Source organism: Strix uralensis, chromosome 2, assembly GCF_047716275.1.
Source record: "Strix uralensis isolate ZFMK-TIS-50842 chromosome 2, bStrUra1, whole genome shotgun sequence".
Taxonomy (NCBI): domain Eukaryota; kingdom Metazoa; phylum Chordata; class Aves; order Strigiformes; family Strigidae; genus Strix; species Strix uralensis.
This window is the reverse complement of record NC_133973.1, coordinates 66,533,372-66,551,998: the sequence shown is the minus strand read 5'-3', so window position 1 is coordinate 66,551,998 and position 18,627 is coordinate 66,533,372. Positions and strand designations below refer to the sequence as shown.

Below are 18,627 nucleotides of genomic sequence, written 5' to 3'. Positions count from 1 at the left end.
AAACATTGTGGTGCAGAACCCTGAATCCTTGATGTGAGGTGGCATTCCCTGATACTGTAATTCTTTTCAGGTCTGATTAGAAACCAGTACAATTAAGTCCTCAGTCTCAATTTGCCTTGAGATTCAGGACATTTTTTCATCAAAATACACTGAGGCTAATGACCCTGAAATTCCCAGGATGGACCTACCTAAAGTACAGTGACAACTGGAGTTCTCTAATTTTGACTGAAAAAAGGAGGGGATGAAAATTTTGCCTTTGGAAAGCTGAATAAGACAGATGTCCCTGCCTGGGGAGCACATGCTAAATTCACACCCCCCACAGTGACAATCTGTGTTAACCTACAGTTCCAGAAGTCTCTCCATAGAAGTCAGTGGGGGAACACAAAACTTCAACAGCTGGTAGGCAGAGAAAGATCACCCCATACCAGCTGCCCAGAGTGAGCCAAACACTCAGGGGACTCCAGAACAAGGGTAGTCGTGAATGTGATGGCAGTCAGGAAAGGAGTTTGGCCCATCAGGATTTGGTCCCCCATTGGTGTGACAAGGCACAGCCACAGGGTGAAAGCAGAAGTGGCTGAAGACAGAGCAGGGGTCACCATGTCCCCAGGGGACAAGCCCCTCTGCACCAGAGTGCTGGAAAAATCACACCCCTCCGGGAAAGAGCTGCCACCCCCAAAGAGCCATCTCACATCTTCCTTCCCACCCAACTCATACACCAGCACTTTGTTTTGGGTTTTATTATTTTTTCCATTTTTCACATAACATTTTCAAAAACAATATAGACCATGTTACCCTTGTTTATAACAATATGAATCAATGTAAAACATTTACATCATGTAGGTCACTTGTTCAAGTCTACCTGTGAAACATTTACACTATGTAGTTCACTTGAACAAGTCTACCTATGATGAAAGCCTTCAGAATATTACAATACCAGTAGTTAGTGAAGGAAATATCACTTCATAAAAGATAAACCTTTGCTTCTTTACATTCCCTTTGTATTCAAGACACCACTGAGTATGTAACATTAGTTCTCTGTATGCCTAATTTTTATCTCACATTCACAGTTTTCTCCCTCTCTAGTTTGGAGGAGGATCTGAGGTATTTAACTTTTTTATGTCACCAATATTCCATATACTAAAAGTTTTACTTTTTTTCCACTACTTGGTGAAATCCAACCCTGCTCCTTCAGCCAGATGTGTTATCACACTACTCTTAGAGGACACAGATGGATAGGAAGAACAAATCACATTTTGAAAGGTTACACTTATTTGCAAACCTTATTTGTTCTTTAGCTACAGACTAGCAATTGGTTATAAAAATGAGCATTCCTGATGTACCTAAAACATTTTTCATGTTCCTTCCAGCAATGGTCAGCTCATCCATAGTTTTCTTCCTTCAAAGAACAGATATCCAAGTGGATGTTTTCCACACTTGCAGCCACCTTTTTCTCATCTGCCCATAAAATATATGTATTCTTTACCATCATCTTTAACACCCTGCACTTGGAAACAGTTAAGTCCTGTGGTCTTCATTGGTTGCTATTGACTCAGACTGTGTCAGAAATCTAATCTCTGTGCCTGTATCTTCACAGCAAACATTTAGAATATTTAAAGGGAGACTTTGGCTTAAATCTCATACAATGTGAAGGTTCTTCTAATAGACTGAAGGGTTTCTTAATTCAAGCCACATCCCAGTCTTTAAAACCCTTCCAGATATTTATTGGGCTGAACTCAGAACCAGCTATAAGAGGTGATGGAAAGGAATGAGATTATGGCCTCTCCTGGATGGATGCAAGTCTTTATTTCTCTAGTTTGTGGGCCCACATGCAGTTCTAACATTCTTACTTTACAATTTGTTTCTCTGGAGTCAACGTTCTTCCTGATTATTTCTTTTCCAACAGAGTTTGAAAAACCTCTGGGCTGATTTACCCGAACAAAAAGCTTTTATCTTCAGTATCTGTGAGAGGTGTCAGTTATGGGTCTGTAACAATCTAGATCTTAACACTGGCTCTCTTACCCTCCCATACAGCTGAAGATAACACACATTATATATGATGGAACTATTTCTCAGCTAAGTATTACCACTTGGAAGTAGCCAAATCATTCCACTCATTCTGACCCTCAAATTACAACATAGTCACTAATTATTTATTGCTTCCTTCTGATTTATGTCAAGACTGGAATCCAGTTAAATTAACCAAACAGGCAGTATTTTGCATCATGAGTAATCGATTTGCGTACTTCAATTTAAGGGATACAAGTCTCCTGAAGCTGCACCAGCTTTAGACTGGTGCAGACTTATTGCTCATGGGATTCTATGCCAGATTTTTATACTCGTCTCAGAGGGGAGAATCAGGCCAGTCGTGAAAGAGTTAGAGGCACAGAAGGTCAAGACTGTACATTATAACTGGTAATGTGTCCAATCACTTCCAGAAATAAAACTTTGTGTTAGTCAAATGACTCTCAAAACACTAAAATATCACTCCAAATTCTTTTCTTGGCAAAGATAACAACATGTTACAGCTGCCTATGAATCTCTAGCTATGAGATACTGGTAGATAAAACAGAACTGAATTCTCCAGTGTGCAATTATCTGTTACGCTGATGTAGTTATCTCTGGGGGAGGGATATTCTGAGACAGTCCATTTAAGCAAAGAGTAATCCAAATGGTAAAAAAATTTAGATTTTCTGTGGAAAAGTTTGTAGATATACAGTTGCCATATAACTGTATTTGGCTCTGGAAAAGGGAAAAAACTGATTCTTTTTAGACTGAAGTAAAATAAAATTAGTTTGGATGCACAAGAAAACTGCATTCTCGTGTGGAATAGTTCTTCTGTAGCAAGCTTTCTCAGCTTCTAGTTTTAGATTTTAGGGGGTTTATTTTCCTTTTTTTTTTTTTTAACAGTAAGATTATTGGAATTACAAAGGGCGAGAGCACCTCCCTTTTCCTAGCCTTCCCATATCCAGGGCACATTCCTGGTATTCTGTGTTCCAAAATGCTACACATTGCACCCTAGCTCCAAAATAATAGAAGCAGGTTTCCTGCATCTAGGCAGCATAAAAATGCAAACTTATATATATAACTTCATCAGATTGTAGAAGACTTGCAGAAGAGGAAAATATCTGATACATATCCATCTGCCAGGAAAGCAGTATGTCTGGTCTGAAATGTCTCTCTGTGTCTCACGTGAAATATAGCCAGGATGATTTTTTGTTCTGTTGACGGTTGGAGAATAAAGCAGATTTTAAACCTTTGTTATTGTGTATCCTTTATCATCTCTCTGCTTCCAGCACTTGTGTATGCATATCACCCCCACGATCACGCAGGCCAATGCTACAGGAATCATCGCGATGTACCAGGACAAGCCAACAGCTGGAAAAGTAAAGAAATGAAATATTTTCAAAAAAATCTCCCAGGAACATAGTTCTCTAAGTTTAAGGAGAAAGAGGAGAAATCACAATCAAAAGTATGTCTGCAAATTAACCTTCCAGGAGGGTTGATCACCTGTGAAAGGAAAAGGCCTATTGATTGAGCACTCTGGGAAATGCATTTATGAAGATGGGAGGAAGAATTGGAAAACAATAAAGGGTGAGAATTTAAAGCTCAATCCTTTTGCACACACATGACTCTTCCCAACCCCTTCTCAGGGTGGCTATGCGCTTTCTATCTTAATTAGCAGAAAATAAAAGCACCGTGTGGAGAGGGAGTACATAACAGCTAGCCCACCCTCAAGCTCTGTAGATAGTTTTCTCATACAGAACACCCTACAAATTACTAATGATCAAGTCAAGACTCTGAGCTTTTATCAAAAATACAGTTAATTTCCAAGACCAGTGTCCATCCAGACCATTTGGAATTATTCCAGCCTATATTGGTTCATGGATTGCCTCCTCTGTAGTAATACCTATGTATCTTATGGAAAACAAGGGCAGCACATCATCTAGCAAATGAGTACAAATCCCTACAAATCATAGGATGCTGGAGTGAGTCATGAGTTATAACTCATAATGAAGACTGTAAATGTTCATGTGCCTTCTAAGACAGTGTGAGCAAGCATTGGTGATTCATCAACGTGATGCAAAGAAACAATTAGCATTGCTTCACATTGTTTTTACAGCTGGTTCTTGGCCAATGGTCTATCATACTGCAACATTAATTGCACTGATCTTAGGTCTTCTTTTCCCATCACTAGGAGTCAGAATAACAACACCCATGGTAATTTACACTTATTGTTTCTTCGGTGGCAGTCTGTGCATGAGGAGAAGTAACACTCTGATCTTTATTCTGTTATTGTCTTTTCTTTTTTTTACTTTTTCACTGCTTCTTGAAGAACTGGAGGACATCTGGCCCTGCTGCACCCAATGGGAGTTTCCCAGTAGTCTCACTGGAGCCATCATTTCACAAAGCTTATCTAAATTGGAGCCCTAGCCAATGAATAGATATACCAGCACAGATCCTTATTCCTGCAGAAAATGTCAGTGAATGATTCACAGAAAGTTTATTTTGTGAACAGGCTGTTTCAAAGTCTACAGGTAAAAGAGGCAACCAGTTTTTCCCCAGGCAATAATTCATCTCTGACAGTATAAAAGGCTTGGATGATAATTTAGCATTCGAATAATTATAACAATTATCCCAAATAAGCAGTCAAACTAGTTACCTTCCTGCTTGACCCTTGTTGGCAGTACTTGGTATCCATATCTGTTCTGGGCCAGACACGTAAAGTCAGTGTAAAAATCCACTTCTTCGACAGAATCAAAAATCAGGGGCACTTCAATGAAGTTTTCACCATTTTCTACAATTTCTCTGGAAGAAAAAGAAAATTTTAATGTTAAATCCTTTTAAAAGCTGTCTTTTCTCTCTTTGATGTGTTCATTCTAACAGCACATTGCAAGAAATGCATTGGATATTTGCTCATTTCTGAACTAGCCCCTCGGCATTAGAGGACAACTGTGTTGTCCAGCCCAGATGTGTCAACAATTTGAGTCTCAGAAGTCAGTACCCACCCTGCACTTGTTGAATCTTCCAGGAAAAAAAGATCTGAATTTGTCTTGCAAAAATAAATTAAAAAGAGGGAAGAAAGGCAAGCAGAATTCTGTATACCTTTGAGCTCTCTACACAGTGTTGTGGAAGGAACTAATTCCTTCTCTCTGACCACCTATTCATTTCTGAGATTAATTCTTATTATCAGCTGGAAGAGGACACATGGAGAACATAACCCTGCAAATGCTCACTCAGCAAACTGAACCACCATTCCTGTCTATCATGCACCTAAAGCCAAGAGCTCAACACAAGAAATTGTCTAGGAAGTTGCCAGCTTCCTTCAACCTGATTGTTTCATCAGTCCAACTATTTAAAAGTGGTTTTCTAGCCACAGTCAAATATTGTCTCTTGATATCTTCTAGTTATTGCTGGAGCAGTTGTCCAGCTGCTCTTTAATGATCTGATCGTGAGTCTGCTATCCACTGCAGCAACGCAGTTCCCTGTGCCCTCCTCCCAGGGCTGTACCCCAGGAAGGCAGCAATACGGCAGTGGGTGCTTTGCCAGAAATTTCTGTAGGAAATTTTTGTTCCCAGTGGCATTTGACCTGCTTTGCCTTACTGCCATTCTGAGGGCTTCCAGCAGAACTGGGGTGTCTCACACACTGTGGGCTCCACATGAGCCCTAGCTGGCATGGTCCCTGTCCTTGTGCAATTGTATAATAATATCTAAGAGTAATAATGATGGTGATAGTAATAATAAAAATAAATTTGAAAGTCCAAGTAAGAAAGTAGATGTGTTACTCTATTCTAAAGCCCACAGAGACTGTAGCCACAGTACATTTTATGACTCCTGACCACAGGAGCCATAACACACTGTCACTTATCCATGTAAACAACATTATAAATTAATGGTCTTAATCATGTGGTGGGAAATGTGAAAACACATAAGGGCTTGGGCATACCGTGTTACCTCTGGCTCCAGCTGTGCAATAAACTAAACATGGTCAGGTTGTTATCTGGCACTGATGGCCACAAATGGTCAAAACCAGCTCACATCCATAACTGTTAAACACTCTTGTCCCTCAAAATAGGGATGTCACATCCCCAGACTCTGTTGGGAATGGTCCCTGCCCCATGCTAAATCCTAATCAATAGCCAGGAGCTCTTTGGGAAGTTTCTAGCTGGTGAGTGACCAGTTTAACCATTAACAGCAGGGGCAATGCCATCCCAGAGCCCAGGAACCTTCCCAGCTCTGTCCATCAGTGCAGGCAAAGCCAGCGTGACCCAGGTGATGGTGATAATTTTTGTGGACATAATCAAATGAAAGATAAAACATGACAACTTGGACCCCAATGAAGAGATTTCAATCGGTAGATGTACCTCACGTTTCCAAAGCACTAAAATTGTGCCTGAATGTAGGAGTTAGCGCTGCTCAGGTGCATGACACAGGTACAGAAAGATCTTTTCTCTCCTTTTCTAGTGGAAAAAGCCTTGAGGCATGCAGCTATGAGACAGCTGAGAGAAGGCTCAGCAAGATTAGGTGAGACAATGGATCAGGGCAAGAGGATGTGTGACATCCTGCTTCTCCCTTCCACCAGCATCCCCTCCAGTGCTTCCCTGGCACCAGCTCTAGAACTCACTGGGCGTCTCTGTGAGTCAGTTTAACTCACTAATGTGGAAAAGAACAAGCCTAAGGGGAAAAATAATTATATTTTTTAAATAAATCAACCAAACAAAAAAACCAACAAACCACTGGATAGTTTTTTGTTGTCTTAGTGTGTTCAGAGAACCTCATGGATGTCAGGGAGAGGATGTTGCCATTTTGCTGGCATGGGACAAAGAGAGAGATAAGAGAAGCACTGGGAAGGATCAAGTCCCATTGCTTTCCACTGCAGTCAGCTCTTACATAAGCTCAGCTGCCTATAAAAATGTGCTTCAAGCTTAAACCTCAAAGTTGGTTCATTTGCAGTACTCCATGAATAAAAAACAGACATAAAGAATTGATTTCACCCTGCCTGGGTTGGTTTGGGAGTTTTTTTGCTTGTCTGACTATTTTTTTCTCAGCTTCACCTGCATTTGAGATCTGTCCATATCCCATTCAATTACGTGGCATCCAGCTGCACTGAGAGCCCCTGTAACACTGCAGTTTAAATAACAAGCACAGGGAAACACTTTCACCCAGACTTACTGTCGTTCTCCCTCTGTAACTCTGCTTTGCTTGTAAACCACATCAACGATGGTGTCATTTGCTAGCCATTCCACATCAGTATGGACGTGGCTGCTCAGTCCAACAAACACTTTGCATGGGAGAGTCATCTTGGAGCCTGTTGGTAAAAGAAAGATTAAAAAAAAAACATTTGGATACATTCGCAGAACTACTCTTAGTGAAAACCAGCACCTCCAGTGGGAGATCAAGCTCCCACGCATGTCAAGCACCGCTACATTAAAAACTGAAGTTAAACCCCAGATTGCTTTTGAACCCCTCCTCCTTGGCAGCAAGACCCTTCAGTTTGGCAGGCCTTCCTGCTGCTAAGCAAATTATTTTTCCATTGCAACAGTTAGCAATTCTTGCACTAGACACATTCCTCACAAGGCAAAGCTGTGTTCTTGTGGCCTTGGTCCTTCTGACGTACTGCAGCCCAAAGGGCACGGTGTGGTTTACCACTCTGGTGCAACTGCGTTAACCAGCAGCATAGCTTCACTCAGAGGTGCTGTGGGCAAGGGCATTCAGCTCAAGGTGGGACCTCCAGAAATAAAGTGATGGTGCCAAAATTCAGAAATTTTGCTATAATTATTGTAACTCAGAGCTAAGGATAAAGAGCCTTCAGACTGGTGCATATGTATATTATATGGAAAACACAGGGCTCAGTAATGCATACAATTTTATAATTATATCTGTGCAGATGGTGATAAAAGATACATAAAATACTCCATGGAGCTAGATAGGCAAAAAAAAAAAATTACTTGGTAGTCCTACACTGATGGAAAGAAAAGTGGTGGGGAAAACTAAGACATCATAGGACACAGCTATGTGTATAGTACCCAAGTAAAAAAAGCTTAGTGTAAAATATACCTGGCATTTTCTGAGAAGAGGAAATGCAACAGAAATTTGTTGCCATAATATAATCCTCAATGAAAAACTGAGATCCTATCAAGGTACTTGCTAACTAACAACTGTCTAGTTCAGACAGTAAAAAGCAATGAAAAAATGTCTTCTTCCAAAAGAGCTAAATGGCTCATTCAAAACTACCAGATAAACTAGACAAATTTGAGGGAATATTGAAAAATAAAAGTTCTTAGTCAAGGGGGAACTCTGGAGAGCTGATCTAATGGTGCAAATATGCTTTTATTGCTGCATTAGTGGCTAAAGTCTACAGCAGTTCTGCAGCTTCTCCTACATGGAAGATGGCATCTAGTTGTAGACAGTAAGAAGCAAAAACTACTCCAGCACCGACTCTCAGCTAATATAATCGAGACCAGAAGAACTACAACAATTTATGCCAACAAATTACACCATAAGAGGACCTGCTCTAATTTTTGCCTGATTAGATTCTTCCAAAAATAATGTGGGGCCTTACCAAGAGCAGCTGATGTCGTCTTTTGCGTTGGATACACAATTATTGGGGTAATTATCTTTTCTTGTTCTGGAGAGAGAAAGAGAACAGAGTCAGTGTGGGCACAACAGAAAATGTGGGCGTTGCCCCAGAACTAGAGACAGAAATGTGCCGCTTTCCTCAGCATCTTTCACCTCCCAGGAAAACATTTGATTACTAAGCCCACTGGCAAAGAGCAACATTCCAATTTCCAGCCCAGAGATCTGTGTTTGTGGAGATAGATAGGACCAAGCTCACATCTTGATCCTGAAAGTTGCACCGTGAGGAATTTATGGCAGATGAGTGAGTGTCTTTCGGAAGCAACAGCAACACTAGGCACTAAACACGGTCCTTCCTGTGAGCAGTGAGCGCCGAGGTCCCTGCACACCCACTTTATACTTGCAAAAATAGAAAAGCCGCAAGCTTAAGCAGAGAACGGATGTGTGCCTGTGACCGCAGAATTACACCCTCAGCGCTCCCACACACCGCAGGCGTTCATGTTTCAAAAGTCACCTCCACCGGCGGGCACCAGTACCCAGCCGGAGGGAGCGGCCCCCCCCGGGGCGGACCCCGCTGCGCGCGGGCGGCGGGGCGGGCCGAGCCGGCGGGGACGGGCGATGGGCGGGGAGATGGGCGGGGCGATGGGAGATGGGCGGTGGTGGGACGGGCTGAGCCTGCGGGGACGGGCGATGGGCGGGGAGATAGGCGGGGCGATGGGAGATGGGCAGTGGTGGAACGGGCGATGGGCGGGTACGGGGTGGGGTGGACGGGGAGGGGCGTGGCCGTGCACGCGATGCCTGGGCACGCCCGCCCCCTGCTGGCCGCTCGGCGGGGAGGGCCGAGCCCGTTTCCGCCGTTTGCGAAATAGCGGCCTTCCCCGTCCTGAGCGAGTATCGAGTGTTCTGTTTCCTAAGCCCTCTAAGGTCATTTGCAGTGACAGCCCCCACCCTCAAGACATAAATTCTTCTGTTTGACAACCACAGGCGCTTGCAACATCGAGTTCTGCCTCCCTCAAATCTGCTGCAAGTCAGGCAGGGGGGTGACCCCAGCCCTGCCGGGGGGCTGTGGGAAACTCATCGGTGCCAAAGCAAGCGCCTGTGGCGTCCCACTTCCCTTGGCAGTGCTGGGAGGCTGAGTATGAGTTCCTCTCCTAGGTCTCATTAACAAGAGATTTTTCTTCAGTGCTGTAATTCTTTAAGGGGTCAATATTTACCAACAGTCTCCAGCTGAATTGTTCTGGTGACTTCATACATTGCACCTTCAAATGGAAATGACATCTTGCAGGTGTAATAGCCAGCATCTGTTGGTAGTACAGAAGTCATGATCAGAGAAGTTGAACCTTTCAGAATTATGAATTTTTCATTGTCGTCTTCCAAAGGCAGAGCATCCTGGAGAAAGGAGACCAATCGGTGTTATGGCTCAGGTAGGTGTGGTTACAGCCCATGTAACTTCCAGACAAACTTACTTATCCCTGTCTCTCTGTTATTAAAAGTTCACTTATCACTGGGAAATATGAGCAATTCCACTTTCCCACCAAAGGGCAAGTTCTTCAATTGTGTATCCATCTCTAAAATGCTCTGAGGCACTATATGAAGTGCAAGGAATCACTATTTTAATCTAGCTGCAATGTGTGTGTGTATAGCTGTTAAATAAATGCACATTTTAAAATGGAAAAAGACATAATAGGCTCCTTCCTGAGCCCTCTTAAGAGTAATCATCTAAGACATTCTTCTAAGACAAAACCATTTTAGTAACCATGATGGTTTTTACAACACTACTACTTTCCATGCATTACCTCATAAGACTAATATTCTAAGGCATTTTTTGAAGACAAATACTAGTAATTGTGCAAGTTTTCACAAAACTCTTACCCTACATGATGTTATAAACTGTGATAAATTCCTGCTCTGTATCACTAAGGCTCACACACAGGTTGGAGCCCTGCTAGGAGCAATGATGTTCCTTCTCCATGAAGGCAGGCTAGCTCCTTCTGGCATTTGAAGCAAGAACCATATTGAGGGGGACAGCCTTTTACTTGGACAAGTGGGTTATATCCTGCTTCTGAAGGAAATCCTGAGCAGAAGAATTTTGTCAGTATGGTCACAAACACAACATAGGCACTGCTGTATGAAGCCAGCCTAGGTATTGCATCCTATGGTAAGAATGATAGCTGCACAAGACAGAGCACACGAACATAGTGGAAGTGTAAATAAATGCTAAACCAAGCTATTATGAAAATGTAAGAAGAATCCTGTGCTGTCCTGTGTGAGATTGTACAGCTGAGGATGATCAGCTGAAGGATATTTGACATTACAGGCAAAACCAGACTTGCCTACTTGAAAAGCCATGGACTGGCAAGTTAAGCAAGAGAACACTGTAAGCATTGTGCGATGACTCTAGCATTTCCAAATGCTGTATTCCAGTTGATTACTGAAAGCTATCCCATCTGAACAGTTCACATAGGGTAAGCATCACTGGGAGGTCCTACTTTATAGGATTCACTAGAGGAGCCATAAAAACAAGCATAGAGCCAAAGAGAAGTGCCTAATCTAAAGTGGCAAACCCTGGAGTCAGGGTAGGTAATCTAGCCTTAAAAATAGTTACACTGCTTGTGAGAGCATATAACAAGTGGAGCACTTCACCCTGTCTGAGTGCACCCCAAAGAACCTTTCTTAAAATATATACCTCTGCCCCACAATTCCCAGTATATTATGCTGTGCTCATGACTTTAACATGATGTTCAGGAGAAACAGAAAGTGGAGATGTATGTGCCTTTACAAACAGTTTGGGATTAGGCCTTGCACAAAGGAGGTGAAAGTTCTACCTTGTACCACTTGAGCTCCAGGCTTGTCCTATTTGGTGTAAAATCCCACAGCTCAGGGCAAACGATCTTTCCAGAGGTGAAAGTGAAGAGGATCTGGAGATAGGCAATCTCCCGAGCAGCTCTTTTCTCCACAACTGTGAGATGGATGGCGACCTCAGCGCAGTAGGAGGAGTTCCTGCAGACAGGGAGGGGAGAGGTTAGCACCCACCAGTCGTGAGGGGAACTCGAGTGACACCCTTGGTTTCCTCTTGGCTCTGTTTCCCTCCTTAGCAGTTTCTAAGAGGCCAAGACTGAGATCATACCAGGAGGGATGCTGGAAAATCACTGGTACTGGTTTTTTGGCACAATCTAAACATGTTGCTGACACATGTCTGCCTTGCAGCTTCAGTCTTTTCTATTTTGTACACCACGTTTGCTGTGCACTCAGGCTAAGGGATGATTTTAATTTTGCAAGGAGGGGGAACATGTTCGCCTGAACAATAGCAGGTGTGTCATGAACCCTCCCCCATTTCCTTGAAAGAGGTCTTGACTGTGAAAACCCTAATGATTGGCATTGAAAGATGAAATAAAAAGCTTAAACCATGTGCTAAAATATATCTGCAGCTACTATTGCACAACCAGTAGGCATTTCTGTGAGTACATATTATTTTGCACAGAAAAGAAGGCATTCCTGCTTTGAAAGTTTTGCAATATTTAACTTTTCTTTCTGGCCCCAAGTGACAATCGCTTCCAGTCCCAGGGAGGACCAACCTGGGGGCCATAGGTGCTTAAACTATATTCCTTTATAACCTCTGAAATCCTGTCTTGGAGATGCCTCCACCCAGGGAGGGCAGTGCCAGACCCCTGCAGGGGCCAGCAAAGCTCTACTGCTAGGGCACTGTGACTAGCTGTCTCCTACATGTTGGATGCCTAAATCCAAAATACCTGCTCAGCAGAAGCAGAGATCTGTGATACTTGCTTCTACCCTCATTTTACAGAGTGTTGAAGAAAAAAATCTGGTGACTTTCCTGTGGGATCATTTGCAAAGGAAATACAATTTGTTTGTATTTTATTAATCCTGTAATAATGTTAGCAATGAAGCTGTGTACTCTGCTCTTGTGTATCTTTTCCAAACAGATTTCACTATAGCTGTCAGTAACACTGCCACAGTGTTTTAGGTTGAGGAACTGAGTCAGGATAGTCCAGAAAGGGGATTAAAAAACACCATTCAAGGTCTCAGGCAACTACTCTAGTTCCAGGACAATATTTGCAACCTTTTGTTGTTCTGACCTCACTATCAAAGTCTTCTCTTCTGGCCCACCTCTGTGATCACTGCTGAGACATACAGAAAGGCCAACCCAATATACCAAGCATGATTTATTAACTTGAGTTCTGCCTGTCCATCTCTTCTACTGCTGACACATGTCACTCACGAGGTGTGCTTCGCCAGCAAGGAAACTGCACTCTACGCAGGCAGTTCCAGGGATGTATAGATATGTTTTCCACTATAGACCCCAGAACAAGGTGTCAGTTGCCTGGGGCATATTGGGAGCCTGACTAGAAGGAGGAGCTGGCAGGAAACAAGGACCTGGGACACCTTCTGGGGTTCACGCTGGGGTGATGGGTGTTTTTGACTTCCTTGGTCCCCCAGAAACCCAGACCTCGGTACCTCTTTTGAAACCATACACTGGGCTGTCAGATACTCAGAAAAAGATGACTAAACCTCAGCCCACTGCAGTATCACAGGTCTGGTCCCAGCCTAGTAAATACCTGTAGGGTCTTATGACAGATCTTCCAGCAAAACCAAGTCAAAGTCTGTTTTAAAATGTGAAGCAGAAGAAAAGTAAACACCAGGGATAAGGAAGAGGGAAGAAAGAAGCCACTCCAGAGCCTTTGTATATGCTTTGTAAGTCAATCTGAAGTGCAAAGAAGGCTGTTTGCTTCTCTGGAGCTGTAATAGGAGGGTTGCGGTCTGCAGAACTCCCCGCCTGCAGCATGTCCCTGCTTGCCATAGCACTGACAGGCTCATAAATAAGCTAGAACAAGCTCTCAAGTACACTATTTCCTCATGAGATGGTAGCCAGAGTGACAATACTGTGTCATTATTTATCCAGATTTCAGTATATGTATCTATACACACAATGCATTTAAGAGTTCTGACTTTCCAAATTTTTTTCTCTAGTAAAGTTGTTGAAGACATTATCTTATTCAGACATGCTCTGAACACAACTGGAGTTTAGAATCAAGCTAATGTATTTTAGACATGATCATCTTGTTAGCGCACTGGATTTTCTTTTAAATACCCACCTTCTGGTGCAGATGTATACTCCTGAGTCTTCTAGCATTGCTGGGAAAAACCATAGTGCATCTCCTTTTGCCCAGATTCTTGGATCTTCATCTTTTCCTGATATCATGGTTTTTGAACCATTTTTATACCATGTGATATTAGGGGTCAAGGCAGAAAAATCCAAATGTTTGTATCTGGGGGAAGGGCATTTCAGAACCACAGGTTCTCCGTGCAGTTCATAGTAATGTTTGAAAAACACGGTGTGATCTGAGCAGTTTTCTATACAAATCAGAGATATTTTTCCATTACTGTCAGCCAGGCACATTAAAAAAAAGGGGGAGAGGGAGATAGAAGGAAAAAAACCCCATGCCCTTACCTGTGCTTTTGACTTGCTGGAGTCTGAAAGCAGAGGTGCCTGCTGTGCATGCCACCAGGACAAAGAAGAGCCCATGCATTTTTTCCCAGAGGAAATCAGAAGGAGAATATTGAGGGAAAGTGTCTTGAAATCTACAAGGAAGTTTATCACAAGACAGAAGATACAAAGAAAATACTCAATGTTAACTTAAGAGTTAACTGCTCGTTTATTCACTCTGGACCTGGTGAGCTTTGGTTCACTCTTAACGAGCAGAAAAGCTTCTTCATCCCTAGTTTAGGGGGGCTGACTTATGGAACAAGAGTATCTGGCTTGGCACAAGCACATCACTTCTTTCCCTTTCCTTTCACTCCAGAGATGCAAATGACATACCACAAGATGCTGCTGTCCCCACAGCTTTTCAGTGCAACAGCTACAAGTGGAAAAATCTAGCTCTGCTTATTTTGCACGAAGACTAAGGCACAGGTCAGGTGCTTCAAGTTAGCTGTAGTGTAGTGGCTTGGGTGAACACGGGACCAAAGATGCAGCAGATCAGACTTTAGCTCTCTTAAGCAGACACTTCAGATGTGTCCCAAGGTTATATGGCCCTCATTAAATCTTGTGTTACTTTATCTTCCCCTCTATGGCTACCAAAGTAGGTCAGCTAGTGTAGATCAGGCTGCAGGCAAACTTCCTGCTGTAAACAGAACCAAGATTTTAAAGTCTCCAACAAATGTTTCTCTTGGGATAAAAATCTTTGACTCCCATGCACACCCATCCTGCTGTTGGTGCACAAGTGAGTTTTCAGCATAGACACTTACTATCTGTGCTAAAAAAAGATAAGGAAAACCCTGACCAACTTATCCTAAAAATCAGACATGGTGACACTAAGGGAAAACAAAACTATCCATTGCCAGTCATTCATTAATTGTCATCTGTATGGGCCTGGGATGGACAAAGCAGCTTCTGTGTACATCACTGAATGCTTTCTGGTCTGCCACGAGGTTTCAGCTGCCACTACTCAGTTGATTGATTATGTGTTATCTTAGTATATCACAGGCAAAAATATTTAAAGCATGATATACATATAGGCACCAGTTCATGCTCTATTTAAGGTATTTATGTGCAATATAGTATGCATATGCACATGGTACATACTATTTCCATTTTATATACAGAAATGTAAATTGCCTGCATTTAACATTAGCCTAACACTATGATTGTCCCATAGGATGAATATTAAATGACCAGACAACTACTTCAAGTGGTATCCAAAATCAAAACCTTATTTCTACCAATATAACACGGTCATATTCATAGGTACTCACCTTCAGGCATCTTCTGTATATCCCATCATGCTCATATTTATAAGGCATTTTTAATCCAAATTTCTCCCTGTTCCAGTAGCTATATTTATCTGACATCTGATAGTTTGACTATAATAAGCTATTTCTATCTTATTGTCATCTCTACAACACCACAAAGCCAACCTCTTGCTCCAATGACTGTTTCATAACCACGGGTTGTCTCCCCTACTGCTAGATCTGCAAGAGTTTCCAGGGCATTGGCATGGAGCTGTAGCCCCTCTCAGGGCTACACCTGGAAGAGGGGTTAGTGGCTTTGTCTCTGGCATTAACAAGCCCCACGGTTCACATGTAATACCTTGTAACAGGGGAATTTCTCTCTCATTAGATCCTTTGCCTGATGAAAATACTTGGTTATTTTTTTCAAAGCTTTACAGTCCCTTTGGTTTAGTATCTAGCAATCACAATAAACCCTACACAATCTGAGGGTTAGGGGAGGTTTTCATTCCCAAATTTCCATCAGATCCACTTACCTGTGCTTCTGCAGTCTTTCAGTCATTAACTTCTCATGAAAAGATATGACTGAAAATTGCTGATGAGGACCTTATATAAGGTTTAGCTCAACACACAGCGGAAATTTGTCTCTCATTGCCCAATCAGATTTGTGTCAGAACCAAACGACATTTTAGACCCACCTTTCTTTCCTTCTGTGGAGTGAGGATGAGAGAAACAGAGACACACAGAGAGAGAAAATATGTATTTCAATTTCCCAAAAAACGGGAAATGACTTCTAAATATATGACTACATTTCCCTTTCTCTGACGAATGGCAGTTTTCATACACTCATGTCTTCACATGACTATTTCACGCTCTACCTCCAATAAAAAATTCTCATGGGTAACAAAAGGTGTCCTGCAGCATAGTCAGCAGCTAAATAATTGCAATCTTCACATAATGGGGTTTAGCAAGTTCTCTATGAACATGGACAACATAAATCTTTTGTGATTTCCCAAATCACTTGTGAATCAGAAATGGGTTGATTCCCCTTTCCTTCCATAACATCCATTTTGGTGTCACAGCTTACGTTAAGGCTCTCTTTGCAATGGAGTATAAAGAATTAACAGACATAAGCAGATTATGGTGTCCAGACTCATGAACAGAAGGGATAAGAAATGGGTTATGAATTGTGGAAATGTTGACCTCCACCTGTTTAGAAGAGGACAATCTAGTGGAGTACTTCAGTCTAGAGCTGGGCCACAAGCCCGTTTTTCCCATGCCTTGTCCTGACATGTAATGCCTTCTGCAGCAAATGCCTTTCTCTTGGTCCCTCAGGAACCAGCTGCCTTGTGCTGCCTCATTGCTAGCCCAAGAAAGCAGTGTATGGTGTCTGGCTGACCTGCCAGAGCTGGACTCATCAGCCAGGTCTCTGCTAGCAGACCTCAGTAAAACAATCTCCCCTCCCTGGACTTTGTAAACCTCAGCTGAGCAGCCCTGGTCTGGAGCACTGGGGTCCTAGCCTAAGGCTCAGGCTGTGTGGTGCTCTCACTAACCAAATAATGACTGAATAATAAAAACTACATAGCTGTTTATCATGGTAGGCATGTAAGAATCATTATTTATTTAAGTGTAACTTAATTAATGAACTCTTTCTTTAACTAATATCAGCCTCAGTTATACCGGAGACCTCAGAATATTGTTTAAGAGATGAAAAATTATCAGCTTTTGAGACCGTGCTGCCATCTACTATGGAAAGAAGAAAAATATAGATGATGACATCTGATGATATACTGCTATATTTGGGGTTGTGTCATATGCTTGGGTTGCACATATTCTTTTGTGCAGGCAATATCCATCACATTACAGCAACTTCAGTAAATAAAAAGAAAAAAATAATCAAGAAGCCCCATATTTCAATTTGTAATGGTCTTTACAGTTTCTATATCCTGATCAACACAGTCATTGCAATGGTTTCTATAGCTATCAGCCCCACACATGGTTGCCTGCTTTTCCTTAAGCAGTCCTGTTATCCATGAACCTGAAAGGCTGATAATGCAACTAAAATTAGTTACTGCCCGGCAGTGCTCCATCTTCTTTGTGAAAAAAAACAGAGCTCCATTGATGCTAAGCTCCCCCTTTTGGGCTATGAAACCACTGGTCTTGCTTTCTGAAGCCTCCGCACTTCATTCTGAGAATCTGACCTCTTGAATTATAAATCATTTCAGTTCTTCCTTTTCCAGTTCACTGTATGGCAACCAGACTGAAGGGCTGTCAGATTGGGTGACCTGTGTTATATTAAGTCTAAGTTCAGGCTATTACTATGTGAGTGACTTTTGCAATAGAGGTGGGAGTCTCTAATGGTAACCTTGGTCACAAGAGCCAGGCAAGTTCCCAGAAAATAAGCCAGACATTTACCAGACTCAAAGAGAGCAAAACTTCAGGAAATTAGGTTTGATGTCTTTGAAAAGATTGTACCTACCAACTGCTGCAAAAGCATTCATTGCATTCACTGAGTAAAGCCATCCAACAGCAAGCTGTTCAGTGAGCAGCAGAACTGGCATCACTAGCTTTTCTGGAGATTTGTGCCTTGTGCCCTTAACACACACAGCCCGCCTTCACTGCAGCCATTTCAGCTCTCCCTTCATGGCCTTTCCCCCCCACACTCCAGCCCTTTTCTTCCCCCCAACTTCATGTCCTCTGCTCCCACCTCACCCATGACTAGTTTGTCTAGGCCAGGTGCAGCACATCCCTGGTCTGGCTCGCAACCACATTGATGCGAACTGGTCAACTTCTCATTGCCCGTCAGGATGTGTAAGGACAGGGCTCGGCCTGACTTTCCCTCCGTGAGGCAATGCTTTGGGTTTCCTGTCTGTACACACCAGTAATGACCAATTTTCCTCATGCTACTACAACTCCAGTCTCTTTGAATCCTTTAGCCTGCTTCATCTGCATTTTCCAAGGGGCTGTGTTTTCAAAGTGAGTTGATAGCGCAGTAACATATGCTGTCCTGCCTTAGAAAACTAAACTAAAATCAAATAGCTACAGAGTAGCTGTGCAGTTCCCAGATAGCATAATATCTTCAGGTATACCTTACAAGGATCAACACTTCTAATCAACTTTCTTCAGAAGAGCTCTGTCCTGGCTGTCTTTTTCCCAGAATATGTTCTGATCCCATGCATCAGTACCAGGACTTTAAGTTGAAATAGCATATCTGGAGGTGCAAAAGTCTGGTTTAAAATAACTCAGAAAGACATGAAAGATAGAACAAATATTTTTTTAGGAGCTGTCTGCTGAGAAGGCCATGTCACT

The 18,627-nt window shown here is 42.5% G+C and overlaps 1 protein-coding gene across 1 annotated transcript; it reads right to left on the bottom strand.

The window, feature by feature from the left end:
• Nucleotides 1-722: 722 nt before the first annotated feature.
• LOC141939410 (interleukin-1 receptor type 2-like) lies at nt 723-15,898 on the bottom strand. Its single transcript, XM_074859077.1, has 9 exons — nt 15,855-15,898; nt 14,042-14,172; nt 13,686-13,944; nt 11,400-11,574; nt 9,789-9,963; nt 8,561-8,626; nt 7,171-7,306; nt 4,661-4,806; nt 723-3,375 (listed from the first exon to the last, which is right to left on the bottom strand). The coding sequence occupies exons 1-9, from the start codon at nt 15,878-15,880 to the stop codon at nt 3,248-3,250; spliced, it is 1,242 nt and encodes a 413-aa protein (XP_074715178.1). The 5' UTR covers nt 15,881-15,898; the 3' UTR covers nt 723-3,247.
• Between the last annotated feature and the right edge of the window lie 2,729 nt (nt 15,899-18,627).